Source organism: Conger conger, chromosome 2 (assembly GCF_963514075.1).
Source record: "Conger conger chromosome 2, fConCon1.1, whole genome shotgun sequence".
Taxonomy (NCBI): domain Eukaryota; kingdom Metazoa; phylum Chordata; class Actinopteri; order Anguilliformes; family Congridae; genus Conger; species Conger conger.
The window spans coordinates 28,080,328-28,095,720 of record NC_083761.1 but is presented as its reverse complement, the minus strand read 5'-3'; the positions used below and the strand labels follow the sequence as shown (position 1 = coordinate 28,095,720).

Genomic DNA, 15,393 nt, shown 5'->3' with positions numbered 1-15,393 from the left:
CAGCTTGACCAGCTTGAAAATTGAGATGGTCAAGCTAGTTATGGAGCTGGTCTAACCGGGTATGAGCTGGTCGACCAGCCAACTAGCTTTCCTATGTTTCAAAACATAGCATGTGCTGGTCAAGCCATGTCAAGATGGGAGCTGGTCTGAACTGGTCAACCAGCTAAACCCTGTCAAGATGGGAGCTGGTCTGAACTGGTCAACCAGCTACCAGCTTTTTCAAAACATAGCTCAAGCTGTTTTTTTCAGCAGGGGAACCAAACACTGCATGTTATCATCATGCCAACAGTCAGGCATGGTGGTGGTGGGTTGATGATGGAAGCGTCACAATCATTGAGTCAGTCATGTTTCCTCTCTATAACAGCATACAGTATTCTAGAGCAAAATGTGAGACCACACACAGTCCAACAGCAAAAGCTTGTCTGAAAGTGAATCATGAAACAGAAAATGTTCCTAAGCACACCATAAATGAGTCCAGCTGTGCATAAACATGGCCTTAAATATTGCCATCAAACATCAATGAGCTGAAGCTGTTTCTTAAGGGGGAGAGAGCCAGAATCATTCCCATGATGTAAGACACAGAGAAAGTAATGACTATAGATTATTACTGCAAAAGGGGGCTCAAGAAGCTACTCGAGTTTTGGCTGGTGCACTTACATTTTCACAGAAGGATTGCTTCATTATTATTTTATCTACAGCAAAGATTTGAGGACTATATGAGGGTTAGTTATGCCATAATATGTAAAACCATAATAGAGTTGGAAGAGAGTGTTTCTTTTTCATATTACTGAATGTCCGAGTAACAATAAAAGATTCAAATAACAGTGTGGTTACCTGAGACAGATTATGGTAAGCGATATTGAACAAGCCACAAATCATCTCAGAGTCACAGTTATTTGAGAGCCAGTTAGAGGTAGCTGAGCAGGAGTGGAATGACATCAAAGCACCACACCCCACCTAATCGGATATTACTTGAAATAACATGACAATGAGCTTTGAAAGTATCAATGGTAGTTTGTAATGTATTTATAGCAAAAACATACAGTATGTAATATAATACATAGTGCATATATAAATATACACTGCAGTAGTCTGTACTCAATATAGGACTATATAATCGCTGCATATGACAATGCATCACCACAGATGCTAAAGCGCTTGTTCTGACTTCTGTGACTCCGCCACAAAGCCACTTCCTGTCTCAAACAGGAAGAAAGAGTGCGAGTGCACAGAAACAAAAGAAGAGAGGTGAAAAGCTAACTTAAAACAGCATCTGGCCCAAACTGTCTTACAAATGTATTTTCTAAAACCCAAATAAATACAAGGTATTCATTAAAAACAAGGTCTGAGCCCATTACCGTTTATATATTTATATATTTTAAATGCCTGATTTAAAAACCATGTTTCGACACCACTAGTCGGTGATGAAAAAAAATATCCTCTTACAGGTTTTTCAATTGTTTTCACATGTTTTCTGAAACCACACCTCAAGTTCTCAAAACTCAAAAAACAAAAAACAAAAACCACAATACCATTAACTCTACATACAGCATCACTGGCTGAATGAAACATTTCTGTCAAAACCATATTACCTCTAACAAACACACCAATAAAATATCCATCTTAACTGGATTATCCAGAACAGGGTCGCAGGGGGGCTGGAGCCTATCCCAGCATACATTGGGCAAAAGGCAGGAATACACCCTGGACAGGTTGCCAGTCCATCACAGGGCACACACACCATTCACTCACACACTCATACCCATGGGCAATTTAGACTCTCCCATCAGCCTAACCTGCATGTCTTTGGACTGTGGGAGGAAACCGGAGTACCCGGAGGAAACCCACGCAGACACGGAGAACATGCAAACTCCACACAGAAAGGCCACAGCTGATCAGGATTTGAACCCGGGACCTCCTTGCTGTGAGGTGGCAGTGCTACCCGCTGCACCATCCAAGCCGCCCCTCCAATAAAATGTCAAAATATTTATTTTTCAAAACTAATGCAGACATTTCAACACATGCTGTTGGTATTGAAGGTGTATACACAAGAGAAATACAAATACTGTATACAGTAGACTGAATTATAGCTACGAAAATGTTTTTTTTTTGCATCCTGTCTTTCATTTCTGTCTGGCCACAGAACCGGTGATGTTTTCTCTGGCCAAGCAGCGGGCCTCCCCTGTCATGACATGTCCAACCCTGGTGTGCGTCTGTAGGAATATCACTAGATGCCTCCTTCATTGCCTGTAGAAGGGGCATCTGTGTTGATTCTGGTCATAAACATGGTGATCAGATGGGCAGTAGGGGACATGGTGGGCTTGGTGTTGGAGAACTACTCTACTACTCCTCATTCTCCTCCTCTACCTCTTACTCTACCTCTCACTGCAACACAAGCATCTATTGTTCACCAATACAGGAGAGCAAACCTGTGGCCCTTTTATTCATGTGTATGTTGTGATTGATAAATGAAACTGTTTGTAACTACTATTACAACTCATCAGGACGTAATTTGGCCAATTGGTCATTTGTGTTTAGAGTTTTGAATGGTAGTGCTTTGCATGTGAATACAATACATTACATTTGTAAGAATAGTGCCAAAAGTAGATAAATGTGTGTAATGTTTCACAAAAAGTGTGATTTACAATTGTAAACATTACAATAATCCATCCGTGAGGTTACAAATGCATCTTCCTTAATTTGGAAATGTTCCTCAGGTGGAAGGCCACTCTGGTGACATTATTAATATGGACCTGGAAAGACAGTTCTGAAAAAATAGTTACACCAAGGTTTTTAACAACCGATTTGGCAGAAACAGAGAAACGAATTATGATTTGGGGGCACTGCTGTAGGCTACCCACAAGTCAAAATTCAATGTAATCATAATTATAATTAATCTAATTAATCTTGTCTAATTATAGCTTACACTATAATGCAGGATTTAGTAAAAAATAAAAATAAAAATGCCACCCTAGCCAGTTAAGATGTTGGCTGCTTTGGTCAAGTGTCCATTTTGGTTACATTGATTTGAATAATTGTTATGGTATTATATGGTGTATGGTTAATGGTATTGCGGCTTTGTTTAGAGTTTTGAGAACTGGTAGTGTGGTTTCAGAAAACATGTGCTTTTCTTTCTTGACATCACCTACTACAGTACTGTACATCATTAACCATCTGACCCAGCAGTATTCCAGCTCTATTGCCTGGCCTGTACATTGCATGAGACTGTGATGTATCTTATTTCATTTAATCCCTTTACAGTATCTATGTTATTTATGTGCATGACCTTGCATTCCAACTAAATTTACATATATATAATTTTCTTTTTTACAGATTTCCTGAGGAGTTTCCATACAGAGGTAAGTTACTGAGCTTTTTATTTTCATATATTTTGTTTTTACACATTTTAGTATGGAATATGGAGGAATGTTTTGTGCAAATTGTACTTTCACTGTGTACTTGGATGGATCTAAAATGTATTGTATGAAAATGCATTGTATGAAACCATTCTGAAAAGCTTTATTAAAAACAAATTACCATCCAGGTAGCTATCTGACCAACAAAATTCTGCATATTAAAAAGTAAAAAGTTTTTATAATGTTTTCAAAACAACCCTTGTAGTACCGACAAAAGTACATTTATAAATGTTTTGTAAATCTGAGTGTAAATGGGTGATCAGAATTTATGGACACCCTAAAATCCCTTATGAGGACCACAGAATTCACTGTTCACCACTTATGATAAGTAGATAGATAGATCATTACATGTATATCGCGCGTTTCTAGACACTCAAAGCACTTACAGTGATGAGGGGGAAACTCGCCTCAACCACCACCACCAATGTGTAGCACCCACCTGGGTGATGCACAGCTGCCATTTTGCACCAGAATGCTCACCACACACCAGCTGAGGTGAAGAGGGAGAGATCAATCTTTTTGCCAGTTGAATCAATAAGTGCTTGGTTGGCAGGTTGAAGGAGCCAGGTTTGGAATTTAGCCAGGACACCAGGGAAATACCTACTCTTTGCAAAGAGTGTCATGGGACCTTTAATGACGTCAGTCAGGACCTTGGTTTAACGTCTCATCAGGAAGAGTAGTAGCCAATTTCAATGTGCCAAACTAACATGTAAACATAGTTTGTTGCTAATTAGCTTTCTTTTGGTTATATAGGCTACATAAACTATGTATGCGCCACATAGGACTAAAATAAAAATGATATTGCTGTTGTCGTAAACTCTGTCTCGAGTTCCACATACTATGGAACAGGTAAAACAAAAAAGGATTCACATTAAACTGGAGGCAAAGTTATTAAGTTGCTGCCTGGAATCACCCAGGAGGGCGACAGTGATGTGTTTTTAGTTTTCACTCTCCTGTGCCAGTCCCCACGATGCTGAGGACGGAATGCACCTGAACACGCTCTGGAATTGGACAGGAACGGCGTGTTGATCTTATGAGTTCTGGCTCCAGTGTGTTCAATATGGAGGTCTCTGGGCGGTCGGAAGCATTTTTATACAGTCTATGGCCCTACCAAAGATACCGGCTCGGTCTTTGAAGATGCACTCTTTCTGAAGTAGGCTATGCCATGCACCAAATCTTCAAATAAAGCAATAAGTGTAAATGTAATGTAAAGAGAGGTCAGCTATATAAACAGAGGTCTAAGCTATGACTTATTCATAGCAAACTTAGTTAATGCGTTTTATGGAATTCATATTCAACTCCAATTAAGCATTCATTAATCAGGATTACCCAAATGAAACATCACCTATTTAATGTTGAGTCCAGTTGTGTTTTTTATATGATATGAGTTATTATAATATTCAAATGGCAAATTAAAATAATCAAAATAAAATATGAGTGAATGGAATAATGAAACCACAACCGCATGCTTTCATTTAGGCACACAGCTGAGAGCACTTGTGAAGTCCGTTCGGATCTTACTTAATAACTGACATCCGAAGACTTTGATAAATCCCACATTACTATGTAATGTATTTCCAAATGATTTACGGTGAATTTTCAATTTCAACTTCAGCCTATTCGTGCTCTGTTGGATGCTCTGTTATCCATACTATGAGTTTCAACTGAGCTTTTTTCCGAAACAAAACTTTCCATCGGCCATCCAAGGTATTTAAAAACCATGTTTTAATTACGTTCAGTCTTAATTTCAGACATCAGATATTATCTAGAGAAGCATCTGGTTGGAGAGGGGCACTCTGGCACAGTAGACAGCACCAGCTGGGGTCCTGAAGGATTCCTTTCCAGCTACATCCCTTGTCTTGACCCGGTTGTCCGGTCTTCACCACTATGTGATGGAGTGAGGAAACACACAGGGTGACAAAAAAGAGTCAGGGTGTGGTGTGCAACTTCTGAAACTCATCAAGGAAGTGAAGTGGTTATCAGTGTCATACCCCTCTACCTCATACAGCCATTTCATATAATGGCTGTACTATATAGGCCGACATCAGCATTGTTAACATATCCATTTGATTTTGTAACACCTTGACACTATGCACAACCCTAAAATAAATATCATACAACATTGCAGTTGTTCTGTGCACACCCTACAGAACAGTAAACTAGCCCTTCCTGTCAGACTGTGTAGAAAGGAAAGAAACAGTGGTCATGTTAGCTGTGTTCTCCTCAAGTGTTTTTGGCAGTGGTTATGGGTCCTGCAGAACACTGAAGGGCCATAGCCTTTGAGCAGAGGAGGGAGCAACACATTGTTTGTGTGTGTGTGTATGTGTGTGTGCTGGTGTGTGCGTGTGTGAGTCAGACAGGGATTGTGTGTGTATGTGTGTGTGCGTCTGAGTGTGCTGGTGTGTGTGTATGTGGGCCTGTGAGTTGGAGACAGAGATAGAGAGGTAGAATGTGCGCCTGTGTTTACAGTAGTGCTGCAAAAGCTCAGATAATGAATGATCTCTGGGACCAAGGCCCAGCTCCCCTTAGAGAGAGTATCTGTGTTAGAGCACATAGATTAAGTTAAAGTAGGTGACTAAACAGAGTTTAAAAAGCACCGTCAGTGAGGGGAAAAGGAAATTCATTGTCTTCTGAAATTGAAGGTGCTTTCCAGATCCTGTGCTACACTTAAAAAAAATGTACATGGCGGGATGACTGATGGCATTTCAATATATCATGGGGCTTCCTTTCACGATGCGCTACATGATGCACAGGTTGTAAATTATGATACATTATTACAGCGAGTGCCACACAGTACCTTGTTGTCTGAATCTGCCAAATTATGTTTGAGCAATGAGTTTATTTAATAAATTAATCATGCTAATTTATGTCCCGTGCCATGTTTGAAACCCGGGCTTGTGGCATACACCTACAGTACACCCAACCCCAAAAAAAGGGGAAAAAAAGCAGCCTGTCTTCCCTAAGATAAATTGCAAAGTTTTGTACATAATGTTCCCTTGCTGTGGGCAGTTTTTCACAGCGGTCTTTGTCTGTAGTGTAGTAGATAGCTATAGAGCTGCTACTCAGAGCTGGGGGAAGGTGCTGAAATGGTCTATCCTGTCGGTGAGTGTGATGTTATAAGCTGATATGGACTACGGCTTTGCCATCTGACCAACCTTTGGGAAACCAACTGTAGACCTGCTTTAAAGCGCAGTGATAGAAGTTTATTTTTCTCGTGGATAAATGTTCATGGTGCTTCCAGAAGTCATGACAGCTTTATGAAACCTTGGCTATTGAGGGACATGTTCACACAGCTGGGCTCAACAAGTCACAAGTTCTCTCCCTTGTAACATAACAAAAGTCTCGACACAGCGTGACAATTGCTGGCCAGTGCGCGCGGAGTGGAATGTGGGCCTCACTTGGTTGTTCTTGGATGAGCTCACCTGTTGGAGGCTGCTGTTGCGCTTTTGAAGGTTATTTATGAAACACAAGCTCTTACTTAACTGGAAACTTTGCTGCCAGAAAAATACTGTTAAATATGCAGTCCATGTTTTACAGTGAATATGTAGATAAATCATTTTTTGAACAAACTGTAGCAGTGTGATAACAGAACATATCTGAAGCATGGTTGTATGTTGATTAGCTTGTCTACACTGTAACATTATTTCCTGTACATTTTACAGCAATTTACTGGCAACCGGGTTTCTGTAATTTGACAGAATTTCAAGTTTTATAGTGCTGTGTGGATTCATGCGATCAAATGGTGTTAGCAGAAAGAATCTTTTAACATTTCCGAAACATGAGCATACCTAAGTTACCTAATTCTGATATTTATATTGTTTTGGCATAAGTTATGGACTTGGCTAATAACAAACAAACTTAGCGAATACATTGCTTGCTGCTTTTATACATCATCATAATTGCATAATTGCAGCTGTGGATTTGAAGGAGCACCTCTTTTTGGCATAAACATTGGTAAATGGTTGGCATTTATATACGGCCTTTATCCAAAGCACTGTACAATTGATGCTTCTCATTCATACACACACTCGCACACACCAACGGTGATTAGCTGCCATGCAAGGCACGAACCAGCTCATCAACAGCATATGGGGGTTTTGGTGTCTTGCTGAGGGACACTTTGACATCTAGGCCGGGAACGAACCGGCAACACGACGACTGCTCTTACCTCTTGAGCCATTTGTAGCTAACCCCGAAACTCTGAATCCTAGATTTTCTATCAGGTGTAACTGATGCAACCAACCTTTATGTAAGTGATAAACCAGGATGGCCTCGATGAAAATCTATGAACATAAACTACACAAAGAGGCTGCAATACAGTCCTCACATGCAGTGAGGGGCACCTCTAAACTGCAGTTTATGTTCATAGATTGGCATTGGCCATCATGGTTTTCAAGCATTTGTCATGGCTGCTTACCAAATAAATGCTTACCAGTCTCTCTACTGTGTTTCATTTAACTTAAGATGGAAATTATAGTGTTAGGATACTTTGTGTGTCTGCCATAAAAGGTTGTTCCAATACAAAGCTTTGGTTGTTCACCTGACAGATCAGAAAAAAAGACATATTGTGCACTTTCTGATGATATAATAGACTACTAAATAATGTGTAACATTATATTTGTAGGCGGCACGGATGGTGCAGTGGGTAGCACTGCCGCCTCACAGCAAGGAGGTCCTGGGTTCGAATCCCCGTCGGCCGGGGCCTCTCTGTGCGGAGTTTGCATGTTCTCCCCGTGTCTGCGTGGGTTTCCTCCGGGTACTCCGGTTTCCTCCCACAGTCCAAAGACATGCACGTTAGGCTGATTGGAGAGTCTAAATTGCCCGTAGGTATGAGTGTGTGAGTGAATGGTGTGTGTGCCCTGCGATGGACTGGCGACCTGTCCAGGGTGTATTCCTGCCTTTCGCCCAATGTATGCTGGGATAGGCTCCAGCCCCCTGCGACCCTGATCAGGACAAGCGGGTTCAGATAATGGATGGATGGATGGATGGATTATATTTGTAGTTTTTGACCTGGCCATGTTGGGGTAAAAGTTCCCTTAACAATGGCTTGTTAAGTAACATTGACTTCATTAGCTACTGTTTGATGACATAGCTAAATAAGGTTAGTATACTTGACAATGGCTTTGCATTTCAGGTATTTTTCAGAGGTCAATTATTTTCCAATTTATTGACATTTATGTGCCATTTCCCTTCAGAAATATTAAATAATGTCCTCAAAGTATGTTACATTCAACAAGGACAATCTGTAATTCCACCTGTATTACATTTTGGAGCTTACTTTCAGAAGGATAAACATTGTTGTCCCTGCATCTGAGTGGTAGGGAGTGTCTCAGTCTGTGTGCTGCTGTGGCTTCCTTATGGCAAAGGGCGCCCCTAGTGGCGGCAGCTCTGAGTCTGATAGCTTCCTCTCTCTGATCAGACAGGAAACCTGGCCCCAGCTCAAACCTCACACCACTGAGGAATTCTTCTGCTGGCTTCCGTAATATGAGAAAAATTCAGCGGCAGTGTGACCCACAATGCCCCTCTCTCCCTTAAGCCCATCCTCACTTCAGTGCCAGTACACTTCTCCCACAGTGTTCCTTTTTAGAAACATTTGCTGGCATCAAGCTTTACAATGTACCAGCTACGGGCTTTATTTATGCCTGTAACTTGCATTACAAATTCCAAGAGAGATGGATTGGGGATGGGATTTGCATTCAACCTTAAATGGTGAACGTAAATTTGTGAGCTGAGAATTAGAAGGTTCTGACTGACTGACAATTGTCATAAACATGTTGGTTATAAGGCACTAAATACATGTGTGAAGTTTTACACAAATCCTGTTTAAAAGCATGAAAAAAAGCAAAATTTCAAAGTTGTATCTAAAAGCTTGATATCTCAAAACTCTCAGACCGCAGATAAAACCTTCTAATTTTCAGCTCATGAATTGTGGGATAACCCACAATGTAATGTATGTGTTGGGACTGAATTAGCCTGTTTTAGAATTTGAGGGATGGTGAGAACATATGCTGCAGTGTCAATAATTGGTCTTTTTATTTCAATAGTGTAGCATGGGCAAGAAAAACTGAAATTACGAGGCAGCTCAGTGCTGACCAGAATCATAATGGTATTTATTTGGCTGAGTCCATCATGGCCTCATTTTTGAGGCCATGATGGACAGAGCTGAAACGTGCAGGGAGATGATGGGTGCCGAGACATGATGGCTTTCCTCTCACTACCAGTATGATTTAAGCCTGCTGTTTTCGGGCCACATTTTATTGTAAGGGACCTCCAGCTGATGGAAAACAGTGAAAACCCATGGCTGCCAACGACATATATTTGAAAAGCTCAACAGCCTCTGGAGATAACGTGCCTCAAACGCGAGACGTATCGCTGACACTTCTCCGGTTTACCTGACACAAAACTGCTTTCCGAATGTTTCCATAATATTCCACAATGCTCAACGAGAAAACATTGTGTGTGTGTCTAGTGGTGTTTTATAAAAAGAGAAGCGGTGCAATAAATTTGTTTTCACGTGTGAGAAATGAGCGCTTGGTGCATCCTTACACCACAACATCGGGTATTGGCAAGGGGCTCATCTGGGTGTCCTGACAAACTTCAGCGCCTCCTAATGGCCTTCCGGCAGAAAGCACTCACCCTCCCCCACCAGATGAAAGCAGTGCTCAGTGCTCCTATAAACGCTATCCATGAATCACAAAGCAGATTTACATTTTATAACATTGCATGAAAAGATTAAAGTAGAAATTCACTTTTTCAGCGCTTAGTCTGCATGTTTCCTATGGGAGACATAGACTATGCACACAGAGTGAAATATAACTTTCTTGTTTCGTCTGTTATTAGCCTTATCAGTACGGACTTATGCAAATGTCAGTTGGTGACTCCTACTCATTTTAAATCAATAGGAGACCAATCGGCAAGGAATATATAGCTAAAAAAATGCCTTAAAATACGAAAGCTAATATCATTATCAGTAAGGACTTATGCAAACGTCAGTAGGTGATTCGCAATGAATAAACTCTAACTGGGTGATCCAGCTGACTGAACTAGAGAGAGAGAGCTGACTGAACTAGAGAGAGAGAGAGACAGAGAGAGAGAATGAAGAGAGAACATTCTGTGTATAGAGGAGTGTAGAGCAGAGGAGAGATGAGCCCACACCCAAGCTAGGTCCTTCTTTTGGAGGAAAAAGTCATTTATTACAAGCACAGGATACATGACCCAGAGAACCAATAAATAAGGTCCTAGTAGCAGGGCAGAGTACAGCTGTAGATGTAACCCTATTACGTTACGAGCAGGAGAGCAGTTCCCTGCCTCTGTGTGTTCTGTTGCTGTGGAATGTGCGGCAATAAAATCTCCACAAATCTGGCCTGGTTAGGCCAAAGAGTTATTTCTTAGGATGCAAGCATTGACGTTTCTTTAATTGCCTTATTTTCCTTCTAAAGAGCCATTTCACGTATTGGCCTTGTTTTTTCGTGATTCCTATTGCTACCTATTTTTCTCAGGTCAGAGCAGTCGTCTGGCAGTCAGAGGTTTGCCGGTGTCGAAGTGTCCCTGAGCAATACACCTAAGCCACAATTGCTCCTGACGAGTTTGTTGGTGCCTTGCATGGCAGCCAATTGGCATTGAATGGGTGAATTCGCAATGCAGGGTTAAGGGCTTTGCTCAAGGGAAATTATTATTGAAAGTATTATTCATGGCAGATTCTAGCTTTCTAAATGTCATTTTCAGTTGAATAGCATATTCCTGCCACACTCAAGAAGCTGCATTGTATCACAAAATCAATGTGGACATGGGAAAGCCTCCATCTTGTCTGGTCTTTCATAGTTTTCTTGTCATGGCGGAGCTGCCTGATCTGCTCGTGTTTGACGGAGGCCGGAGAACGGTCACTCTTCCTCCTTGAAATGACTGGCTGCCTCTGAACCCAGCTCCACTCTTTTTACCATTTATTCATAATTGATAGGCAAGTCTGCGTACCCTGCTGAAAAAAAACAGCTCAAGCTAGGTTTTGAAGCAGCTGGTAGCTGGTTGACCAGTTCAGACCAGCTCCCAGCTTGACATGGTTTGACAAGCTCAAGATTTGTTTTGAAATGGCTGGTAGTGGGTCAACCAGATAAGCTAGCAGCACTAGCTGGTTGGCCAGTTCATACCCAGCTAGGCCAGCTTCATGACCAGCTTGGCAATGTTGGTTGACCAGCTTGGCCATGTTGGTCGACCAGCTCATACCCAGCTAGACCAGCTTATGACCATCTTGACCAGCTCAATTTTCAAGCTGGTCAAACTGGCATAGCTGGATTTTACAGCATGGCAGTCGGTCCACGTTGGGCATGGAAGCTCTTGTCACAATGAACATTGAAATGGCGTTACGTTTCGGATATGAGCCTTCCAAAACTCACACTCGTGCTTGGCGTCTAGCCGATCAGAAGCTCCTCTCTCTCACGACAAGTCTGCAGGGCCCTTACCCCCCTCTTGGGGAACAGACAAACCGTTTGTCAGGGAACCTTTGTTGATGTTTGTTGATACAGTCACACATCATTTATTTCTTATCAGTATGAAGATGATGTATGAATAATCAAATATAAGCCCGTGTTTGTTTTAGCTGATTAAAAAAAGGTTTTTCTCTCACTTCTGGTTTCATTGCAGCTAAAATAAACAGGCTGCGTGTTATCTGACGGTTCGTCTCCCGATACGCTAGCCCTGCCTGCCTTATTGTTATGTACAGTATGTATCTGTGTATGATTTTGAGTGGGGATATGAGCTTGACCTTTCTGTCCGCAAATCTCAGGCCCAGGGGGCAGGCCTGGACAGCTGCGATGTTGCACCCTCTCAGCTGGGACTCCCCGATGATAAATCTTTGTTTTAGAGGTCCGGTTCGAGCAGATAAAGTGAAGGCTCGCCTCTGAAACGGAGCCCTTCTCATGAGCAATTGGCCCTTTCACCCACTGCCTGGTGATCTGTGCTGACAACAAAAGAAGGGTATTTAAAGAGTATGCCATCGATGTTACAGCATTGAATTGACTAATCGAATTACAGAAAGTTGGATGCCTGGCATTCGGCTGCTGCTGCTGCTGCTGCTGTCAAGTTTTTGTTATGATTTCGACTGTTTTGAGTTTTAATTTGGGTTGTCTTTTGACCGTGTTCCATGGCCCGGGGGGATGTTTAAGGGGATGTTTAAGAAACTGAATATATTATAATAATTGGCTAATTGTTTTTTTTAAGAAAAGCATGGAGCCCTGGTGTCTTAGTCCAAAAATTGTGAGCAGTGACTGTGGTAGTAACGGTCGTGCTGGTGTTGATAGTCTTGGTTTTGGTTGCAGACATGAACGACTGAACGACCAAACGACTTCAGTTTAACGCTCCGTCTGCACTCTCCGCACCGCAGCAGTGCTACACACTCCCTCTGACGACCCTGGGCACAGCTTAGACTCTTGCTTTTGCCCTTGTGGTCAAGTGGCTTTACTGCCTCTCTCCGCCAGCCCCTGATAACTGCCTGTCAAATAAATACACCCATAAAGCATCCATTTTATTAACCCTCTGTTTGTACACCGGTGTGCCATTTCATCTGAGCGCTCGTTCTCGGGCGAGCTGAAGAATTATGACAGGGGCTCTTCCCACAAAGCCACAGCAGTGAGGGAGATGAAATGTGAATGCAAGACAGCCAGTAATGACAGTCACAGCCTCATCACAGTGAGTCACGTTTGACTGACATTCTTAACCGACTGCTTAACACGGCTGTCCTCGACAGTGCCTTAGGAAGATTTCAGAGCACTTACTCCCCACTTACACATGATTCATTATTAAACATTGTGGTTATATCTATATTGTAGCTGATCAACCTATTATTTTACAGAAATTATGCTACATTAAATGTATTAAATGTATACATATTTTGCAGTTTTGGCTAAAGTAATACATTGCCAAAATTGAAAATTTGCCAAATTTGCCTGACACTGGTATCTGTTTATTTTATTTTGTTTTCCTGGGTTGCCATGAAACAGTTAAGATGATTTTGTGAATTTTCCCTTTTGGTCTTGTGCACTGCAGCACCCCCTAATGTTTCATTCTGTGAACTGCAGCTTTAGACCAGTCATGCCACTGCAGAAACAGAAATAATCGAATTGGCTGGGATCACCTAGTGAGACTGCGTCCACTGATTAATATTTCATACTCATGAATATTCAAAAGTAATTTCTCTCTGATAAGAAAAGCTACAATTCCTAAATGAATTGCGTTCACAAGCAAATACTACATGGAACAAAAAAATAGCTATTTACTGGATTGTGATCCAATAAAATCAAGTAATGGTACATCTGTTATTCATTTCTAGCTTAAATGTGTATGTGTGTGTGTGTGTGTGTGTGTGTGTGAGTGTGCATGTGTGCGTGCATGCGTGTGTACGTGAGTGTGTGTGCGAGTGCATGTGTGAGTGTGTGTATTTGTGTGTGGGTGTGCATATGTGCATGCAAGTCTGTGTGTGTACGTGTGTACGTGTGTACATGCGTGTATGTGTATGTGTGTCTGTGTGCGTGCGTGTGCATGCATGCATGCGCATGTCTGTGGAAGTACAGGTGTGGGGCTCCAAAATAGTAGATGGACTCCTCCTGGTATGGTTGAACACGTGCAGTGATTCACAGCTTTGGAATCAGACATAATCCATCTTTTAAACCAACCGCACACACCCATGATCCGTGCTGTGCTGTAAAACCTGCCATTTTGTGTAATTTAAGAGAACAAATGCAGTCCTCTCATGTTTCTGTCTGTTTTCACTGGTCACAGTATAGCAAACAGTACAGCAAACGCACAGATAATCTTGTTGGTGCCATGATTATGGTGAAACTATCACATTAATGCATACAGTAATTGCTATCATGCAGGCAATTTCCTGCCCTTGCATTTTAGATTACATTGCAGTTATTTAGCTGATGCTTTTATCCAAAGTGACTTAGAGTTTATTAGACTAAGCACAGTACAATACTGCCTGGATCAATGTGGGGGCAAGCTGCATTGATTTTAAATTGGCCACACCGGGGCTTGAACCACCAACCTTCTGGGTCCCTGTCATGTTCCTTAGCCACTAGGCTACAGGGCACCCTGAATGCTCAGAACTGTTGTACATTGTCTACATAACTCCCTTTGTGTTGATTAGCTTTGAGACAGTCAGGTGGCATTAATCCATCTTCACATGACCACAAACCTGGGTCTGCGGCAGTGTTGAAACCAATCTATGCTCGATTGATCTTGCCTGTTGCAATTGAGCCAACCAAGAGGACCCCAGAAGTTGGGGTTTGCACTTTTTGAGAGTATTTCATAGGTTCCAATTCACCAGACAAGCTCAGTAAAGCGTAGAAAAGTATTTGAATCCAAACCAATTTCATATTTGAGCATTTCTGGTTCCAAGCAAGCATTCAATCACCGAGTCATGAAACATGCGGAAGCAACATGGCAGCATCTCCAAAAACTGCCAGTGTGGTGCAATAACTACGCATTAAAAATTATTGTATGCAGCTTCTTGACTTCACTGTTATAGCTATCCATTTATTTGTGTTTTTAGTGTGCCCTATCAAAAATAGATGGATATTTAGTAGGGAGGTAGAGTAAGAGTCTTGTGTAGTTTTAGACATATCGGGGTGGACTGATTCATCTGCGTATTGCAGTCTTGTTCCTTGCTGTTAGGTGACCTGGCACAATGCACATTACACTATGGTACAGTTATTTAGCTGATGCTTTTATCCAACGTGACTTACAGTTTATTAGACTAAGCAGGGGACAGTCCCCCCTGGAGCAATGTGGGGTTAAGGGCCTTGCTCAAGGGCCCAGCAGCAGCTCTCCGTCAGCAAGTGTGCATTTTCACAGGTAACCCGCAAGCGAACGAGCACCCTACAGCGTTGCATTATGGGGCAGATGAAATGTGTCTGGGCAGGGCGGGGTGATCTGAAGGGCCTGCACAGTAGGCTGGGGACACCGCCGGTTAGGAGCGGTGTCA

General features: G+C 42.0%; 1 protein-coding gene across 2 annotated transcripts in view; it reads left to right on the top strand.

Annotated features, from left to right (window-relative positions):
- Positions 1 to 15,393, top strand: part of skap1 (src kinase associated phosphoprotein 1) — a 184,955-nt gene that overhangs the window by 17,701 nt on the left and 151,861 nt on the right. For both annotated transcript variants that reach the window (XM_061232330.1, XM_061232329.1), the window contains exon 3: positions 3,334 to 3,359. In XM_061232330.1, coding sequence (XP_061088314.1) covers positions 3,334 to 3,359 — 26 coding nt within the window. The remainder of the gene's footprint in view (positions 1 to 3,333; positions 3,360 to 15,393) is intronic.